The following is a 19,910-nucleotide window of genomic DNA, read 5'->3' on the forward strand; positions in this document are numbered from 1 at the left end:
TGGCTCCTTCACTATCCTGCCTCTGTCGCATCAACATCTGGTTTGACATGGGCACAGTGGTGACGTGTGACATGGCCCATGAGTGAAATGTCACCACTGTAGCCGTTCACTGGTTGCAGCAGCCATGTGACCTGAGTCAAAGTGAGTGTTGAAGCGAGGAGTCCCAGGCGCTGCGATGATGCTGGGGAATGAAGGAACCGCAATCCAGTGGTAGGGACCAGGTAGTTATGATTGCCACTGCTGGTCCAGCCAGGGTGGGAATCTGCAGAAAAAGTCCCCAGTGGTTAACAATCCCTTTAAGCTTTGACGGTACAGTTCAGATTATATTATGTTTATCAATTACCTAATATACTGTATTACTATTACTAGAATCTTTTGTGGAATAGACAGAAACATGCTGATAAAAGAACCTGTCACTAGCTTTAGGGCTAATAATGCACTGAGTACTGACCTGTAAACAGTGTGTAATCACTAGATTCCCCCAGAGGGGAGTCCCAGGCTCATCTCCAGGATGTTCTAACATATTTTTCTAGCTAATCCTAAAAAAGGATCTGGAAAATGTCAAACCTCAGCTGCATAACAGCATACTGGGTGTTTAGAGGCCCTGACAAGTTCTCTTCAAAAGTCGACTATAGAACTACCTCTACACCTTAAGACTGGGGACACTATACTTTGGCTGTGCTAGAATTTGCAAACCACAATATTACGGTTTATGAGTTTCAGAAAAGACAGTCACTCACTTCTTTGCAAACTTCCATAAATTCATTGCAGCATCAACAGATGACGCGCTTCGGAAGCTTTTTTTCAAAAGGTTCATATCTGAGCCGAAATGCTTCATATATTGATATTGCAATAAATTTGTGGAAGTTTGCAAAGAAGAAGTGAATGCCAGTCTTTTTAGTATATTGGGACGATTTCCCTGGACGCACCGTGCTGAGGACTACGGAGTGCCAACTGGTTTTGACTACAACAGGTTACTTCCTATGGGTCTAACTAGAAAATAAACCTGGAATCCAGTTACAACAAAACATAATAATAGAATAAAGCCCAATAAACCAACCAGGATATTACAGTAAAATTCTAAGTTTTAGTCCAGTTTCACACTGGCGTTTATCTTTTCCGGTAAGCTGTTCCAGAGGACTTCAGGCAGCACACATGTGCACAGTGTAGTACGGATCCGGCAGGCTGTTCCAGTGGACTTCCGGCAGCACACGTGTGCACAGTGTAGTACTGATCCAGCAGGCTGTTCCAGCAGACTTCAGGAAGCACACATGTGCACAGTGTAGTACGGATCCGGCAGGCTGTTCCAGCGGACTTCCGGCAGCACACGTGTGCATACTGCAGTACGGATCCGGCAGGCTGTTCCAGCGGACTTCCGGCATCACACGTGTGCACACTGTAGTACGGATCCAGCAGGCTGTTCCAGCGGACTTCCGGCAGCACACGTGTGCACACTGTAGTACGGATCCAGCAGGCTGTTCCAGCGAACTTCCGGCAGCACACGTGTGCACACTGTAGCATGGATCCAGCAGGCTGTTCCAGCGGACTTCCGGCAGCACACGTGTGCACACTGTAGTACGGATCCAGCAGGCTGTTCCAGCGAACTTCCGGCAGCACACGTGTGCACACTGTAGCATGGATCCAGCAGGCTGTTCCAGCGGACTTCCGGCAGCACACGTGTGCACAGTGTAGCATGGATCCAGCAGGCTGTTCCAGCAGACTTCCGGCAGCACACGTGTGCACAGTGTAGCATGGATCCGGCAGGCTGTTCCAGTGGACTTCTGGCAGCACACGTGAGCACAGTGTAGTACGGATCATGCAGGCTGTTCCAGCAGCACATGTGTGCACACTGTAGCATGGATCCGGCAGGCTGTTCCAGTGGACTTCTGGCAGCACACGTGTGCACAGTGTAGTACTGATCCGGCAGGCTGTTCCAGAAGCACACGTGTGCACACTGTAGCATGGATCCGGCAGGCTGTTCCAGCGGACTTCCGGCAGCACATGTGTGCACAGTGTAGCATGGATCCGGCAGGCTGTTCCAGCAGACTTCAGGCAGCACACATGTGCACAGTGTAGTACGGATCCGGCAGGCTGTTCCAGCGGACTTCCAGCAGCACACGTGTGCACAGTGTAGCATTGATCAGACAGGCTGTTCCAGTGGACTTCTGGCAGCACACGTGTGCACAGTGTAGTACTGATCCGGCAGGCTGTTCCAGAAGCACATGTGTGCACACTGTAGCATGGATCCGGCAGGCTGTTCCAGCGGACTTCCGGCAGCACACGTGTGCACAGTGTAGTACGGATCCGGCAGGCTGTTCCAGCGGACTTCCAGCAGCACACGTGTGCACAGTGTAGCATTGATCAGACAGGCTGTTCCAGTGGACTTCTGGCAGCACACGTGTGCACAGTGTAGTACTGATCCGGCAGGCTGTTCCAGAAGCACACGTGTGCACACTGTAGCATGGATCCGGCAGGCTGTTCCAGCGGACTTCCGGCAGCACATGTGTGCACAGTGTAGCATGGATCCGGCAGGCTGTTCCAGCGGACTTCCGGCAGCACACGTGTGCACAGTGTAGTACGGATCCGGCAGGCTGTTCCAGCAGACCTCCAGCAGCACACGTGTGCACAGTGTAGCATTGATCCGACAGGCTGTTCCAGTGGACTTCTGGCAGCACACGTGTGCACAGTGTAGTACGGATCCTGCAGGCCGTTCCCCTGCTGGAACAGCCTGCCAGAAAAGATAAAAACGCCAGAGTGAAACTGGCCTAAAGCAGTCACTATTTTTCTCCATGAAGCAAACATAGGGCACTCAGTATCATTTCATATAATCAAAGTTGTATATATTTTCAGTCCATCTTACTAAACTGTACGGGCATACCAAATCTAAAGTGTGTGACAGCAATAATAATCTATCATAAGAACGTTTTAAGCATATTTATCTACTGCATTTCAGGTCATCATTAATGTGACAAATGACAAACTCACGAGTCTGCTACATATGCAAGCATCCGAGATAGGGTATCATCATCTAGAACTGCGTGTTTGTTCATAATGATCAATGTAAAGTCATAATTATTCCATGCAGTTAATTATGTGGGTGCTATATAATTATATGATAAGAAATGCAGGCAGCATAGACAAACATATATTTACCACTGTACGCACTATAAATATCTGAAACTAGTAACCTAGAAAATACATCCTATAATAGAGTATTTTTTGATAGTGGTGTATTTTTACCCATACTGTTCTCAGCGCTGACATCCAAAGGGCAAGCAGTCGGGAAATGGAGTAGAACAAGAAAGTCTTTATACCCAGGATTGTTCTGCTACATTACAGCTAATGCCAGTGAAGTGATGGGAAGCATCCGGAGTGCGGCCATTAGCCTGGTTTATCAGACCTGTCAACTCTCACTGCTTGTTTGTGAATCTCACTGGTTTTCAGTCAGGATGTGATTTCTCCCATGAGTGCCGCCATAGAGTGCGCATAGCTTCTCTAACGTTTCCTTTCTCACCCTCAGCCTTTGTATAGGACATATCTGGGATCAGCGCATGCCGCTGTTTGATAAATCGATATTGAACAGACCCTCTATCCAGGCTGGTGTGTGGACCTGCTACAGATAGACCAGTATCAAACTGGTTCCAGCATCCACCACAAGCCGTAGCGCGGTACATAGGGCAGAGCACTGTGCATTGCAACAACCTTCTTGGGATGCTTAAAAGGGTTACAAAATCACTGCAGCGTACAAACGCTCTTGGTACTGACGAAGTTTTGAAGGAGAAGAAATCTGGGTCATTCCTCAAGTAGCAAATGGAGGTCTGCATTTTTTTTTTTTTTGCTAGAAAAAAACATTCCAGACAGTGAAAGCTAAAGCACTGAGATCTGTAACAGACTATTTAAACCATTCACTTGCAGAATAGCTAAAGGATCAGATGCTGCCAACCCGATTAGCAGTCAACTGGAAGTCTGCGTCTATAGAAAGCGCGCTGGACCCATTCAGCCCAGGCTACATGCCTCAGGAACTGCAAATGTGTCTCGCAAAGGAATTCTACAGCGAGGCAAGCTGGTTTACATGCCATGTATCCTGTGCTACCGTTTTTTAGTTAGTTTTTTCTAAACTTCCAGGAGGTGCCATGACTAATGTAAACAGAGCCCTTACTGGCTGCCACTGCCGTTTCCTTCTCTTCCCAGTATGAGGACGGCAATGTGCGAGATCTCCAACACACCCCAGGCATATACGTACCCTCGCCTTCAACCGTAAACACATTCTGGGGGGGAAAAAATAAATAATAAAAAAAAGGTCAACTCTATGTAATCCTGGCTTCAGGAAATTGGGACGTTGCTGCAGTCAGTCACGGAATGAACCGTCAGCTGTTACTATGTAGCAGGGAAAGGCTAGTCATGAATATACATGCTGCTAGCTGGCGGAAATCCCTGACATAGTTCTACGTATAGCCTCCCTGCCCAAATGTGTCCAAACCTGCCTGTGCAGCACATGAAGAGAAATGCAAGGAGAAATGCTCACCTCCACTATTTCTGTGTTAGCATATCTGGTTAGAGTCGGCTCTGTTGGATGTGCCACCGAGGTCTGTACAAACGTGCTTAGCTTTCCATCACGGGCAGCGGGCAGTAAATCCTTGCAGGCTACAGGAAGAAGGAGAAGAAGGGGAAAAAAAGAAACAGTTCAATAGACTGTAAAAGTGCTAGGTTAATCTAGCAGGAGCTGAGAAGGAGGACATCTCTGGAGAGGCAGCTGATTTAGCAGAGGAAGTCCCTTGGAGTTACCTTTGCAGACATAGGAAGTCACATGTTAGAGCTGAGAATTCATTTCCACAAGCAGCTCCTGTAAGACTTCCCAGCCAGAGGAGTAGAATTGCAGGCAGCAGTAAGAGAATAAGCTCTGACCTTAAAACCCAAGCAACGTCACTCACTGTGCGGTCACAGACCTTGTGGTGAATGGCTATGGAGGAATCTCTCAATAAAGAGGTTACTGATTAACAGGCCGGGTCACCCTTATCCAGGATGCACCGCAGGCACAGTGACTGACTTTACTCATCAGCAGCTTTCAGTTTTGCCTATCGGCCACAATGCTGCTACATAGTTACATGTACTGACTGGTTTAAGGCTACTTTCACACTTGCGGCAGGACGGATCCGACAGGCTGTTCCCCATGTCGGATCCGTCCTTCCGCTATTTCGCCGTGCCGCGGGACCGCCGCTCCGTCCCCATTGGCTATAACGGGGGCGGAGCTCCGGCGCAGCACGGCGGTGCACGGCGAAAGCCGCCGGACTAAAAAGCCTGACATGCAGTAATTTTAGTCCGGCGGCCTTTCGCCGTGCACCGCCGGAGCTCCTCCCCCGTCCCCATTATAGTCAATAGGGACGGAGCGGCGGTCCGGCGGCACGGCAAAATAGCCGCAGGACGGATCCGACATGGCAGGACGGATCCGACAGGCTGTTCACCATGTCGGATCCGTCCAATCCGCCTATTTCGCCGTGCCGCGGGACCGCCGCTCCGTCCCCATTGGCTATAACGGGGGCGGAGCTCCAGGCCGCAGCACGGCGGGTGCACGGCGAAAGCCGCCGGACTAAAAAGCCTGACATGCAGTAATTTAGTCGCGGCGGCCTTACGCCGTGCACCGCCGGAGCTCCTCCCCCCGTCCCCATTATAGTCAATAGGGACGGGAGCGGCGGTCGGCGGCACGGCAAAATAGACGCAGACGGATCCGACATGGCAGGCACGGATCCGACAGGCTGTTCACCATGTCGGATCCGTCCTTCCGCTATTTCGCCGTGCCGCGGGACCGCCGCTCCGTCCCCATTGGCTATAAACGGGGGCGGAGCTCCGCGCAGCACGGCGGTGCACGGCGAAAGCCGCCGGACTAAAAAGCCTGACATGCAGTAATTTTAGTCGGCGGCCCTTTCGCCGTGCAACCGCCGGAGCTCCTCCCCGTCCCCATTATAGTCAATGGGGACGGAGCGGCGGTCCGGCGGCACGGCAAAATAGCCGCAGGACGGATCCGACATGGTGAACAGCCTGTCGGATCCGTCCTGCCGCAAGTGTGAAAGTAGCCTAAGGCTACTTTCACACTAGCGTTCAGAGCGGATCCGTCTGATGTTTCATCAGACGGATCCGCTCCGATAATGCAGACGTTCGCATCCGTTCAGAACGGATGCGTCTGCATTAAAACTTAGAAAATTTTCTAAGTGTGAAAGTAGTCTGAGCGGATCCGTTCAGACTTTACATTGAAAGTCAATGGGGAACGGATCCGCTTGAAGATTGAGCCATATGGTGTCATCTTCAAGCGGATCCGTCCCCATTTACTTCCATTATAAGTCTGGACGGATCCGCTCGCCTCCGCACTGCCAGGAGGACACCCGAACGCTGCAAGCAGCGTTCAGGTGTCCGCTCACTGAGCGGAGCGGAGGCTGAACGCTGGCAGGCGGATGCATTCTCAGTGGATCCGCCTCCACTAGAGAATGCATTTAGGGCCAGACGGATGCTGTTCGGGACCGCTCGTGAGCCCCTTCAAACGGAGCTCACGAGCGGACACCCGAACGCTAGTGTGAAAGTAAGCCTAACTCCCTTGAAAGAACATTTCAGAAAACAAAACAAAAAAATAAATTAAATATTAAAACGTTCCCAGAGTGTAAAAATTCTAGGCATCCGTTTGCTACTTTAGTATCTATTTTGGGGAAAGTTGGGCGACAACCAAGATGGCTGACTTTACAGCTCCTACAGAGGCGCTGCTGACCCAGCTTTCCCAGAATTTGAAATAGAACAAGAAAAAAATTAGCCTAGCAATACAGTTATATATCTGCATAGCTAAGCAGACTTTCCCTAAAGGGAACCTGTCATCAACTTTATGCTGACCTCACTGAGGGCAGTATAAAGTACAGACAGAAAATGCTGATTTCAGCGGTGTGTCACTCATCAGCTAAAAGTCAGTGGTTGCCGAGAACCAGCATCTAATCATTACAACCTGGGCCTGGAAAAGAGTCAAATCTACCTGAGAAGAGTCCCTGGTTATTCCTAATCTCCTGCTCTTCCCGCCTCATCTGCTGATGATTGGCAGTTCTCTCTGTTGCGTGGTGTCCATGATGCTGGTTTTTGGCAACCACCTACTTTTAGCTGATGAGTGACCACACCGCTGACCATCAGCATTTCTGTCAGTACTTTATACTGCCCTCAGTGCGGCAGCATAAAGTTGATGAGTCTTTACCTTTTTTCTATTCTTTGCATAGGTCATCAGCATCTGGTCAGCGGGGGTTTACACCCGGAACCCCGAAGATCAGCTGTTTGAGAAAGGCAGTAATGCTCACAGTAGCACCGCAGCCTTCTCGCCACTTCCCGCAGGCCAAGTGACATCGCCCACTATGAAACGTGGCCTGGGCACAGCTCAGCTCCAAAGATGAGCCACAACCTCTGCTGAAACGAAAATCCAGCTTTCCTGGAAGCTGATTATATTAACAAATGGCTGAACAAGACAAAGTCAAGGAAATCTATTTTAAATGTGTCGCTTATAATAATTTTTTTTTATTATTTTACCTATTTGTTATTCTTTATTGAGCAGGTTTGGTCTTGGCATTGAGGGGTTGTATGAGATTGGGATAGGGTCTATTTTATTTCTAGACACAAACACGCTCGTCAGCATGCGTGTCTGGTAAGATGCCCTTTTATAAAATGTGTATGGAGGGTTGGATGCTTCATGTCTAACCTGGACATATATGATCTTCTGTAAATCTGTAATTAGCAGGGATGGGGGCCGGCTGGGAACGTAAAGTGGCCCTAGAAAAAATAAAATAAAATAAAATGGCCCCATGTTGTAGGCGGGTCCAAATTGACAGAAAACAGGGCCCCAATATAAGTAGCCAAGGCCAGCAATACTATAGTGCAGCACAAAATACTGCCACTCCCGCCACAGCATTAACTCTATCACCCACCCTGCAGCAGTACAGTGCTGGAGGACACTTTCTTCTGCCAGCTAGGTGCATAAGTACCAGATGCTCCTGGTATTAAAGGTTGCTATGTAACCCGATTGGTGGCATTGAGAGGGGATTGAGCAGCCTCCTAGGGCATCGGGCAATGCAGAAATTGATAAAGCTTGTTTAAGACCACAGACTTTCCCAGCACTCATAAACAGACATGGAGCACTATATGCAGTATGACTTTATACATTATTCTCATGGGTTCTGCAGCCAGTATCCCTATAAACTAGGGTTAAGAAGCGGGCCAATTTCCCAAGGTCCCTCCTACCTCCAGCAGCAAGGCAAGGGACTTTATTTTGACTCCATTATAATAAACATTTTAATATTTGGAAGAAGAGGTGAATGTGCAACTTATACTATTATTTATTACAAGGAGTAAGACTCAATTCTCCTGTCTGCACTGCATAGCTAAATCCAGTTGTCAAGCACACATATTTATTACTATAGGGAGAGCAGTGTAAGAAGCAAACAATGCTTATCTGCGGGTTGAAAAAGCAACAAGCATATAAAACCCAAGTCGCTCAGCCTTGTTAAACCTAATAGCAGACACCAGGCCACAGTGGGACTGCTCTCCCAAACATTAGACTGACAAATGGTTCTGGGATCTTCTGACAAATATCTAAAGTGCATGCATAAGTTTGGCCGTGTTCACATCACTGTGTTGTTTTCGTTTCTTGTGCCTCATTTTGCATTCGTTTTGCTTCTTTTTTGTCAGCTCCATCAGAGAGCCAGAGATATTTTATACTGGAGGAAAAAGTTCTGCATGAGATGTGGGGATTTGGAGGTCAAATCGAAACCTTGAGCTCTTTGAGGTCTCTCAAACATTTAAAGAGTAACTAAACCTTTGTGTCAAATTTCAAGATGTCCCTAATAAGTTTTTCTAATATACTTTATTAATTAATTTTGTATTTTTATTATACTTTTACCTCCCTAAAGCTGTGTGCTTAAAACTCCGTTCTCTGTACATCGCTGACTGCTCAGCAGTGTACGGAGTGTGAAATGTATGAATGGGGATGCATAAGCAGTGAGTACGGGCAGGAGCGCATATTGCTGCTCCGGCCCGTGCCCCCCGGAGGTTTACTAACTCCTGGCATAGCACATGGGTACCCTGTACCCATGTACTATACCAGGATTAGCTGAACGGAGCGGGCTCCTGCTTCTGCCTGCTCCGCTAAGCTAAGAGAGTTGACATGCGAGTTCTCTTAACTTAGCGGAGCAGGCAGAAGCAGGAGCCCGCTCCGTTCAGCTAATCCTGATATAGTACATGGGTACAGGGTACCCATGTGCTATGTGAGGAGTCTAGTAAACCTCCGGGGGGCACGGGCAGGAGCAGCAATATGCGTTCCTGCCCGTACTCACTGCTTATGCATCCCCATTCATACATTTCACACTCCGTACACTGCTGAGCAGTCAGCGATGTACAGAGAACTGAGTTTTAAGCACACAGCTTTAGGGAGGTAAAAGTATAATAAAAATACAAAATTAATTAATAAAGTATATTAGAAAAACTTTTATTAGGGCATTAGGGACATCTTCTAAAAATTTTATACAAATGTTTAGTTACTCTTTAACCACCTCCGGACCGCCTAACGCAGGATTGCGTTCCAAAGGTGGCAGCGCTGCGCAGAGTCACGCATATACGCGTCATCTCGCGAGACGCGAGATTTCGCTCAAAGCCGGCCCGCGCATGCGCATCGCGGGCCGGCAAAATTAAAAGAAGTATTTCGTCACCCAGCCTGCCAGCAACGATCATTGGCTGGCAGGCTGGCGATTTTCAAAAAATCCAATCCAAAGTCATATAACAGATCATATTAGTAAATATGATCTGTTATATGGCTTGTCTGCTCCTGTGCTGGTCCTTTTCGTCGGTTGGATCCAGCACAGGAGCAGACTGAACTGTGAGTAGCACCAACACTACACCTTAGCCCCAGATCACCCACCTGCACCCCAATTAACCCTTTGATCGCCCCTGTCAATCACTAGTGAAAGGAAAAAAAGTGATCAGTGTAAACTGTCACTTTTTTTTTTTCACTGGTATTGGCTGTTAGGGTTTAGGGATAGTTTAGGCCCCTTGGTTAGGTAGTTAGCGTCAGTTAGCGCCCACCCCACCGCACCGCAGTCACTTTTATTCGCTGTTTAGCGTATCGCTAATCAGCATTTGTACTTTTATAGTATCTGTAAGTGATCAAAACTGATCACGGTCAGATCTATAATAGTATTAGTGTCACTTTAGTTCGCCCTCCACCCAAAACGCAGTGTTTGCCCGATCAGGCCTGATCGGTCGCCCACACGTGCGTTCACCCACGCCCGCCCCACCGCAGTGACAAAAAATATATATTTTTTGATCACTGCACATTCATTTTACACGCACTGCGGCGATAAAAAAATCAGTTTTGATATTTTTTATCAACCGCAGCGGCCTCCGGTACTTCGCTAGCCTCCCCTTTGTAAGACAGGTTTGCTTTTTTTTCTTGGGTAGTCTCAGGGAATACCCCTAAATTTAGTAGTCCAAAATGTCAAACAGGGGGTATTCTTCTGAAGAGGCCTACAGGATTCTGACCCAGTCGGATGAGGAGTGGGAACCCTCATCTGACGAATCTAGCGGGTCAGAATATGAACCTGTGGAAAGCAGTGGCTCTCTGACCCAAAGTTCGGACGAGGAGGTCCCTGGCAGCACCAGGCGTACCCGGCCCCATGTCGCTAGACCACAGGTTACGCAGGATCCGCTTCAAGAGCAGCAGAGTGGGGCTGTCGCTGCCGGATCACGTGGTGAGGCATACACCAGCAGCGCAGCCCTTCCTGGACCTAGTACCAGCACTGCCGTACAACCTGGTGAAGTAGCGAGCACCAGAAGGGCAGTTGAAGCTGGTACGGTGGCACGTGCAATAGTTACCCCCCGTCGCAGCCACCGCACAGACAGGCCCGTAGAGCCCCTAGAGTCCCTGAGGTGCTGGCAAATCCTGATTGGCAGTCACCAACTTCAGCCGCACCAGTAGTTCCCCCTTTCACCGCCCAGTCTGGAGTTCGGGTTGAGACGGCTCAAATCGGTTCGGCCCTGGGATTTTTTGAGCTGTTCTTGACTGCGGAGCTCTTGGACTTAGTCGTGGCAGAGACCAACCAGTATGCCACACAATTTATAACCGCTAACCCGGGAAGCTATTATGCCCAGCCTTTCCGGTGGAAACCAGTCCAAGTTTCCGAACTTAAAATTTTTTGGGGCCTTCTCCTCAACATGGGCCTGACAAAAAAGCATGAATTGCGGTCATATTGGTCAACGCACCCAATTCATCACATGCCCATGTTCTCTGCTGCTATGTCCAGGACACGATTTGAGACCATCCTGCGTTTCCTGCACTTTAGCGACAACACCACCTCCTGTCCCAGAGGCCACCCTGCTTTGACCGGCTCCACAAAATTCGGCCCCTCATAGACCATTTCAACCTGAAATTTGCAGATTTGTATACCCCTGAGCAAAACATCTGCGTAGACGAGTCCCTAATACATTTTACCGGGCGCCTTGGCTTCAAACAATACATCCCAAGCAAGCGTGCCCGGTATGGGGTCAAATTGTATAAGCTCTGTGAAAGGGCCACAGGCTATACCCACAAATTTCGGATCTATGAGGGAAAAGATCAGACCCTGGAGCCGGTCGGTTGCCCTGACTACCTGGGGAGCAGTGGGAAGACAGTCTGGGACTTGGTGTCACCCTTATTCGGCAAGGGGTACCATCTTTATGTGGACAATTTCTACACAAGTGTGGCCCTCTTTAGGCATTTGTTTCTAGAACGGATTTGTGCCTGTGGCACGGCGCGAACTAGTCGCGTGGGCTTCCCCCAACGGCTTGTAACCACCCGTCTTGCAAGGGGGCAGAGGGCTGCCTTGTGTAACGAAGAACTGCTCGCGGTGAAATGGAGAGACAAGCGTGACGTTTACATGCTCTCCTCCATTCACGCAGACACGACAATCCAAATTGAGCGAGCAACCCGTGTCATTGAAAAGCCCCTCTGTGTCCACGACTATAATGCGCTCATGGGAGGGGTGGACTTCAATGACCAGATGTTGTCTCCGTATTTAGTTTCCCGCAGAACCAGACGCTGGTATAAGAAGGTGTCTGTATATTTAATTCAATTGGCGCTCTACAATAGTTTTGTTCTCTACAGTAAGGCTGGGAGAACAGGATCCTTCCTCAAATTCCAGGAAGAGATCATCGAGAACCTCCTTTACCCAGGAGGTTCCGTGGCCCCATCCACCAGTGTAGTTAGCCGTCTACACGAGCGACATTTCCCCAGTGTCGTTCCTGGTACCTCAACCCAACCGTCACCCCGAAAAAAGATGTCGTGTCTGTAGCAGGAGTGGAATAAGGCGTGACACCCGCTATTTCTGTCCTGACTGTGCTGACCACCCTGCCCTATGCTATGGAGAGTGTTTCCGGAAGTACCACACACAGGTACACCTAGCATAGGGATCACATCTCACCAGGACAGGCACACAGGGCTATTAGGGCCCATTCACTCACAGCTGCTGCAAACCTCTCCTTTCACCTGGGATAAAGTGCTTAACGTACTTCGCCACATCTTTGGGCGATTTGCGCTTTGCACATTGTCCCATGGGGAAGGAGAGGTTTGTTCTATAAAGGTAAAAAAAACTAAACAAAAAAGAAAAAATACCGTAAGTAAAAAAGTTAAACGTTCAGTTAAAAAAGTTTAAAAAAAGTTTCTATGTTCTGTTCAACAGTTAATAAAGTTATTGCTTTGCGGCCTGGTTTTTTTCTTTTTGTTTTGTTTTTTTTACCTTTCAGGTGGACCAACCGATCGACCAGCTGCAGCACTGATGTGCATTCGACAGAAGCATTGCGCTGCTGTCAGATTACACGCAAGGTCGGTGTATGCGGCGCTGCAAGACGAGATTTCTCCTCTGCAGTAAAAGATACGTTTGCCGAGGCATATGAGCTGAGGAGGTGCGGTGTTCATATACTTTGGCAAACACTTTGTATATATAAAAAAAAAAAATCCCGGCAATGATTTATTCATCCACATCGATTGATGTGAATGGAGAAATCTGGTTTGCCAGGGCATACGAGCTGAAGTGGGTATGGATGTTGGGCGGAGCTCCTATGTCCTGGCAGACGCCTTTCCCCTCCTTTTTCTTTTTTTGGCAGAGATTTTTTCATCCACATTGATCGATGCGAATGAAGAAATCTGTGCCGTTCATTTTTTTCTTTCAGCCCAGAGGCTGAACGGAAAAAAAAAAATCTCATTACCCGTATGCTCAATATAAGGAGAATAGCAGAAACTCCTAATGCTGGGCATACATGTAATGATTGCGGAGACCCTCAAATGCCAGGGCAGTACAAACACCCCACAAATAACACCATTTTGGAAAGAAGACACCCCAAGGTATTCACTGAGGGGCTTATTGAGTCCATGAAAGATTGAAATTTTTGTCCCAAGTTAGCGGAAAGGGAGACTTTGTGAGAAAAAAATCAATTTCCGCTAACTTGTGCCAAAATTTTTTTTTTTCAATGAACTCGCAATGCCCCTCATTGAATACCTTGGGGTGTCTTCTTTCCAAAATGCGGTCACATGTGGGGTATTTATACTGCCCTGGCATTTTAGGGGGCCCCAAAGCGTGAGAAGAAGTCTGGTATCCAAATGTCTAAAAATGCCCTCCTAAAAGGAATTTGGGCACCTTTGCCCACCTAGGCTGCAAAAAAGTGTCACACATGTGGTATCTCCGTATTCAGCAGAAGTTGGGGAATATGTTTTGAGGTGTCATTTTACATATACCCATGCTGGGTGAGATAAATATCTTGGTCAAATGCCAACTTAGTATAAAAAAAATGGGAAAAGTTGTCTTTTGCCAAGATATTTCTCTCACCCAGCATGGGTATATGTAAAATGACACCCCAAAACACATTCCCCAACTTCTCCTGAGTACGGAGATACCAGATGTGTGACACTTTTTTGCAGCCTAGGTGGGCAAAGGGGCCCACATTCCAAAGAGCACCTTTCGGATTTCACAGGTCATTTACCTACTTACCAGACATTAGGGCCCCTGGAAAATGCCAGGGCAGTATAACTACCCCACAAGTGACCCCATTTTGGAAAGAAGACACCCCAAGGTATTCCGTGAGGGGCATGGCGAGTTCCTCAAATTTTTTATTTTTTGTCACAAGTTAGTGGAAAATGATGATTTTTTTTTTTTTCATACAAAGTCTCATATTCCACTAACTTGTGACAAAAAATAAAAATTTCCATGAACTCACTATGCCCATCAGCGAATACCTTGGGGTCTCTTCTTTCCAAAATGGGGTCACTTGTGGGGTAGTTATACTGCCCTGGCATTCTAGGGGCCCAAATGTGTGGTAAGGAGTTTGAAATCAAATTCTGTAAAAAATGACCTGTGAAATCCGAAAGGTGCTCTTTGGAATATGGGCCCCTTTGCCCACCTAGGCTGCAAAAAAGTGTCACACATCTGGTATCTCCGTACTCAGGAGAAGGTGGGGAATGTGTTTTGGGGTGTCATTTTACATATACCCATGCTGGGTGAGAGAAATATCTTGGCAAAAGACAACTTTTCCAATTTTTTTATACAAAGTTGGCATTTGACCAAGATATTTCTCTCACCCAGCATAGGTATATGTAAAAAGACACCCCAAAACACATTCCTCAACTTCTCCTGAGTACGGGGATACCAGATGTGTGACACTTTTTTGCAGCCTAGGTGGGCAAAGGGGCCCACATTCCAAAGGACACCTTTCGGATTTCACAGGTCATTTTTTACTGAATTTGATTTCAAACTCCTTACCACACATTTGGGCCCCTAGAATGCCAGGGCAGTATAACTACCCCACAAGTGACCCCATTTTGGAAAGAAGAGACCCCAAGGTATTCGCTGATGGGCATAGTGAGTTCATGGAAGTTTTTATTTTTTGTCACAAATTAGTGGAATATGAGACTTTGTATGAAAAAAAAAACAAAAAAAAAACCCATCATTTTCCACTAACTTGTGACAAAAAATAAAAAATTCTAGGAACTCGCCATGCCCCTCACGGAATACCTTGGGGTGTCTTCTTTCCAAAATGGGGTCACTTGTGGGGTAGTTATACTGCCCTGGCATTCTAGGGGCCCAAATGTGTGGTAAGGAGTTTGAAATCAAATTCTGTAAAAAATGACCTGTGAAATCCGAAAGGTGCTCTTTGGAATATGGGCCCCTTTGCCCACCTAGGCTGCAAAAAAGTGTCACACATCTGGTATCTCCGTACTCAGGAGAAGGTGGGGAGTGTGTTTTGGGGTGTCATTTTATATATACCCATACTGGGTGAGAGAAATATCTTGGCAAAAGACAACTTTTCCCATTTTTTTATACAAAGTTGGCATTTGACCAAGATAGTTATCTCACCCAGCATGGGTATATGTAAAAAGACACCCCAAAACACATTCCTCAACTTCTCCTGAGTACGGGGATACCAGATGTGTGACACTTTTTTGCAGCCTAGGTGGGCAAAGGGGCCCACATTCCAAAGAGCACCTTTCTGATTTCACAGGTCATTTTTTACTGAATTTGATTTCAAACTCCTTACCACACATTTGGGCCCCTAGAATGCCAGGGCAGTATAACTACCCCACAAGTGACCCCATTTTGGAAAGAAGAGACCCCAAGGTATTCGCTGATGGGCATAGTGAGTTCATGGAAGTTTTTATTTTTTGTCACAAGTTAGTGGAATATGAGACTTTGTAAGAAAAAATAAAAATAAAAAAAAATCATCATTTTCCGCTAACTTGTGACAAAAAATAAAAAGTTCTATGAACTCACTATGCCCATCAGCGAATACCTTAGGGTGTCTACTTTCCGAAATGGGGTCATTTGTGGGGTGTTTGTACTGTCTGGGCATTGTAGAACCTCAGGAAACATGACAGGTGCTCAGAAAGTCAGAGCTGCTTCAAAAAGCGGAAATTCACATTTTGTACCATAGTTTGTAAACGCTATAACTTTTACCCAAACCATTTTTTTTTACCCAAACATTTTTTTTTTATCAAAGACATGTAGAACAATAAATTTAGAGCAAAATTTATATATGGATGTAGTTTTTTTTGCAAAATTTGACAACTGAAAGTGAAAAATGTCATTTTTTTGCAAAAAAATCGTTAAATTTCGATTAATAACAAAAAAAGTAAAAATGTCAGCAGCAAAGAAATACCACCAAATGAAAGCTCTATTAGTGAGAAGAAAAGGAGGTAAAATTCATTTGGGTGGTAAGTTGCATGACCGAGCAATAAATGGTGAAAGTAGTGGAGTGCAGAATTGTAAAAAGTGGCCTGGTCTTTCAGGGTGTTTAAGCACTGGGGGCTGAAGTGGTTAAGAGTCATTTATGCAGTGTGGCAGGATGCATTATCTTGCTGAAAGAAGCCACTGCCTTTAGAGAATATTGTGCCATTAAGGGGTGTACTTGGTCTGCAACAATGTTTAGGTAGGTGGTCAATGTCAAAGTAATGTCAACATGAATGCCAGGACCTAATGTTGCACAGCAGAACGTCACACTGCCTCTACCAAATTTCCCATAGTGCATCCTGGTTGCATCTTCTCTACAGGTAAGTGACACACACACCTGCTATCCACATAATGTAGGAGAAAGCACAATTCATGCTACCTTCTTCCACTACACCATGGTCCAGTTATGATGCTCACTTTCCGATTGTAGGTGCTTTTGGTAGTGGACAGAGGTCAGAATTTGCACTGTGACCTTAATGTAGCTACACAGTGTTCAGACACCCATCTTGCCACCATTACTTTTTTCATCAATGTGTGTTATACAAGCTCTTCTCTTGTATCTGACCAGATAGTGGTAACTTTTGCTCAGATCCTTACATTTGCCTGTTTTCTTACTTCCAACACATGAACTTGGAGACCCGACTGTTCACTTAGTGCCTAGTATATTCCACCCCATGACAGATACCACTGTCATGAGATAATCAATGTTATTCACTTTCCCTGTTAGTTGTTTTAATTGTATGTGAAAATGTTTATTTTGAATATTAGCTAGTTTAGTTCACATAACTTTCTAATATTTGCACAATGACTATTTTTAGAAGTACATGATTTTGGTGATCCTAATAAACCTGCTCACATCTGGATCAGTTCCAAAAGACCGACTGTAGCAGGAAACTGTAGTCTGGATAGCAGAACACTTTTCCCACAGGAACAATGGAAATGTATAACAGGATGTCCAAGGATCATGCTTCTTGTATACAATCTTCTTTTTCCTATGTATATGTTATGCTCTGATTTGTGAAGTTAGCAATTTACCATATACTTTTTCATGGTACAGTATATAAGAATAAAAACAGATGCATAAAATAGTAACTGCAAAAAATATTAACGGTCCATTTAATCTCCACATTATTTATATTCTAAGAGGTGAATTGATCCTTTCCCCCCACACAAGTTTTCTAACATTACAAAAGTTGTAAAACCAGGTTTTGCGACACTTTAAATTCAATAAATTAAAAACACAAATATGGTAAAATAAAAAAAGGTGCAAACAACCTGCTCAAATGGGTCTCGTTCCTCTCTGCAAATATAACATAAATTAATGACTGTAAACCAAGTGAGATCCCGGAGAGCAATAGGTGAACGGACTGCACTGCTGACCATTACTGCTAATACAGAGACCCTTTTTAATTTAAAATAAAACAGTGGTGTGCTTGGACTTTTGAGGTTCGCCTGTTGCACTCTATCTCCTTACTTGGTTTACTGTCTTTAAATTCCACTGTGACTTTTTTATTCGCAACTGTCATTTTTACACCACCCTCGCCAGGTCTGCGAAAAGGCAGTTGGTTAGGCGGGAGTGTAGGCAAGGCCATAGGCCTGGCACATTTATCATTATTCATACTTGAAACTTGCATAACAATTGACCGAAATCTACGGCTGCCGCTGTCCCGATGGGGAGTGGGGGAAAAAAAACAAAACACAGCACAATAGACCATGCCACTAGGCCTGGAAGCCAGGATAAGGGAGTCGGTCACCTCCTATGCATCCCTAAATACAATCCATGACCTACTGACTGTATGAGCCAACCCTGATGGTGGGAGGGCTCATACCCAGAACCTTGGACCCCAATTCTCCCTGATGATCCCTGTTGGTATTGTAGGGAGAAAGAGACAACCGGCTACTCCAAGACACGGAAGAACCAGAGTCTCCCACAGGCCTAGCAATGAAGGAGCAGAGAGCAAGCATAAACACATAACGGCAGGTAAGAGCCCAGCGCAAAAGACACGCACTGGAACAACCACCACTTAACTGCCACAACGACTGGGTGGAACAACTACAGCTTGCTTACTTGTGATTCACCCCTCCGGGACATTTTCGCAGGCACAGACAGACAGGGGAAATGTCAAGCAACCATACTGGACTACAAACACCAAATAGACCAGACATGGAACACCAAATGACATACAACAAACACCATGTACACAAACCCACACCAAACATCATAAACAGGGGAGGAAGGGAAAGGGGACACGGGGAAACATCGGGATTACATTGCCAAAGACCCTGATGTTCCACAAGGAGGCCCTCACGGACAGGTGACTCATCCAGAGAGGAGCAAAGCTTCTTCTCTTACAAAGGCAAACTGACCTCAAGCTCAAAACTCCAACATAAGAAGAGCTATGAGGCCACACCCAGCTCCACCTTGCACACACCTTAACCCCTTACACACCAAAATGGGAAGGAACACTAGACTTAAAGGGGAAGTGTCCAAACATGCAAAAACATGTTGCCACCGGCAACAAGCATGCACAGCACAAGTGTCACGGTCCACTACCACCAGACAATGACACAGTGTCGTAACAGCCACACTCACTGCTGGAGGAGGCACTTTATTTGCATTGTTGTAAATTAAATGCTTACTCAGTGGCACAGGCCCTATCACTGATGTAGCTATAGGGGTCACAGCAACTGAGACTGGGCCCTGTTGCCAGTGGCACACCACTGATTATGTATTGGTTCTGTGGCAGGGGCATGGGAGCAATGTCTAACTGCCCTGCTGTTACCTCTGGTAGGCTCCAGGCCCAGTTAGAGGCAGGCACAGGTGGTGCATTGACGTAATAATCATCGCGCCACCTGAGTCGGGCAGCGTACAGGACTTTTGGGAGCACTATTACTGTGGGAGCACCCTGGCACAGTATCAGCTTAGCACAATTATTTTGGGGGACATTATGTTTACACTACTAGTGTTGAACACTTTTTATTGGGTGCAGTTATTTTTTAGGATACTTTGTGCAAATAATCTGTGTGGTAGTAGTTTTTTCAGGGGGACTGTTTCTGCAGTAGTGTTGGGCAGCACAGTGGGCACGGTATTAGGATGGCAGGATGGGGTGTTGGGAAGCTGGGAAGATGATGGAAAAGTAGGAAACTAAGATGTCTTTTTATCAAACTCTGCAGAGACGAGACATAAATGAATGACATCATCATGGTGGTCTGGTCTGAATGGAGAAGATAAGGAAAGAGAACCTCTACATGAGAGGAGATGTCACCCTGTATGTTTTGTAGCAATGAGTGTAATGTTTTCCAAGTATATCTTTAAGGCCAGACACACACCAGTGAGTTGAATTCAGCAAGTGTTCCCGTTCTGGCCTCCGCTCATTTGACAGGATCGCACAGCATTATGTCAGTGTAATACAACAGATTCCAGGACTCTTAGAGTTACACAGCATTATAATGCTGTCCGATCCTGTCAGAGAAGTGGGAGCTAGAATGGGAACTCTCACTGACACAAGCTGTAAGTTTATCGTATTCAACTCACTTGTGTGTGTCTGGTCTAACAGTAGGACTGGAGGGAAGGGGTTAGGTTGCTCAGGCAACAGAAAGGCTAGGTGCACCCCTGCCCATTGCCACAAACCACTAAAGGAAGGGCGGCCC

General features: G+C 46.5%; 1 protein-coding gene across 4 annotated transcripts in view; it reads right to left on the reverse strand.

The window, feature by feature from the left end:
* The window catches only part of INPP4B (inositol polyphosphate-4-phosphatase type II B), a 698,485-nt gene that overhangs the window by 497,359 nt on the left and 181,216 nt on the right, over nt 1–19,910 (reverse strand). For 3 of the 4 annotated variants that reach the window (XR_005776353.1, XM_040418490.1, XM_040418489.1), the window contains exon 3: nt 4,526–4,644. Coding sequence is in view for 3 of the 4 variants with exons in the window: in XM_040418490.1 (XP_040274424.1) it covers nt 4,526–4,644 (119 nt within the window). In the remaining variant the exon portion in view is untranslated. Of the gene's footprint in view, nt 1–4,243; nt 4,377–4,525; nt 4,645–19,910 lie in introns of those variants that run through there. The other variant, XM_040418491.1, reaches the window with a different exon arrangement.

Source organism: Bufo bufo, chromosome 2, assembly GCF_905171765.1.
Source record: "Bufo bufo chromosome 2, aBufBuf1.1, whole genome shotgun sequence".
NCBI lineage: Eukaryota > Metazoa > Chordata > Amphibia > Anura > Bufonidae > Bufo > Bufo bufo.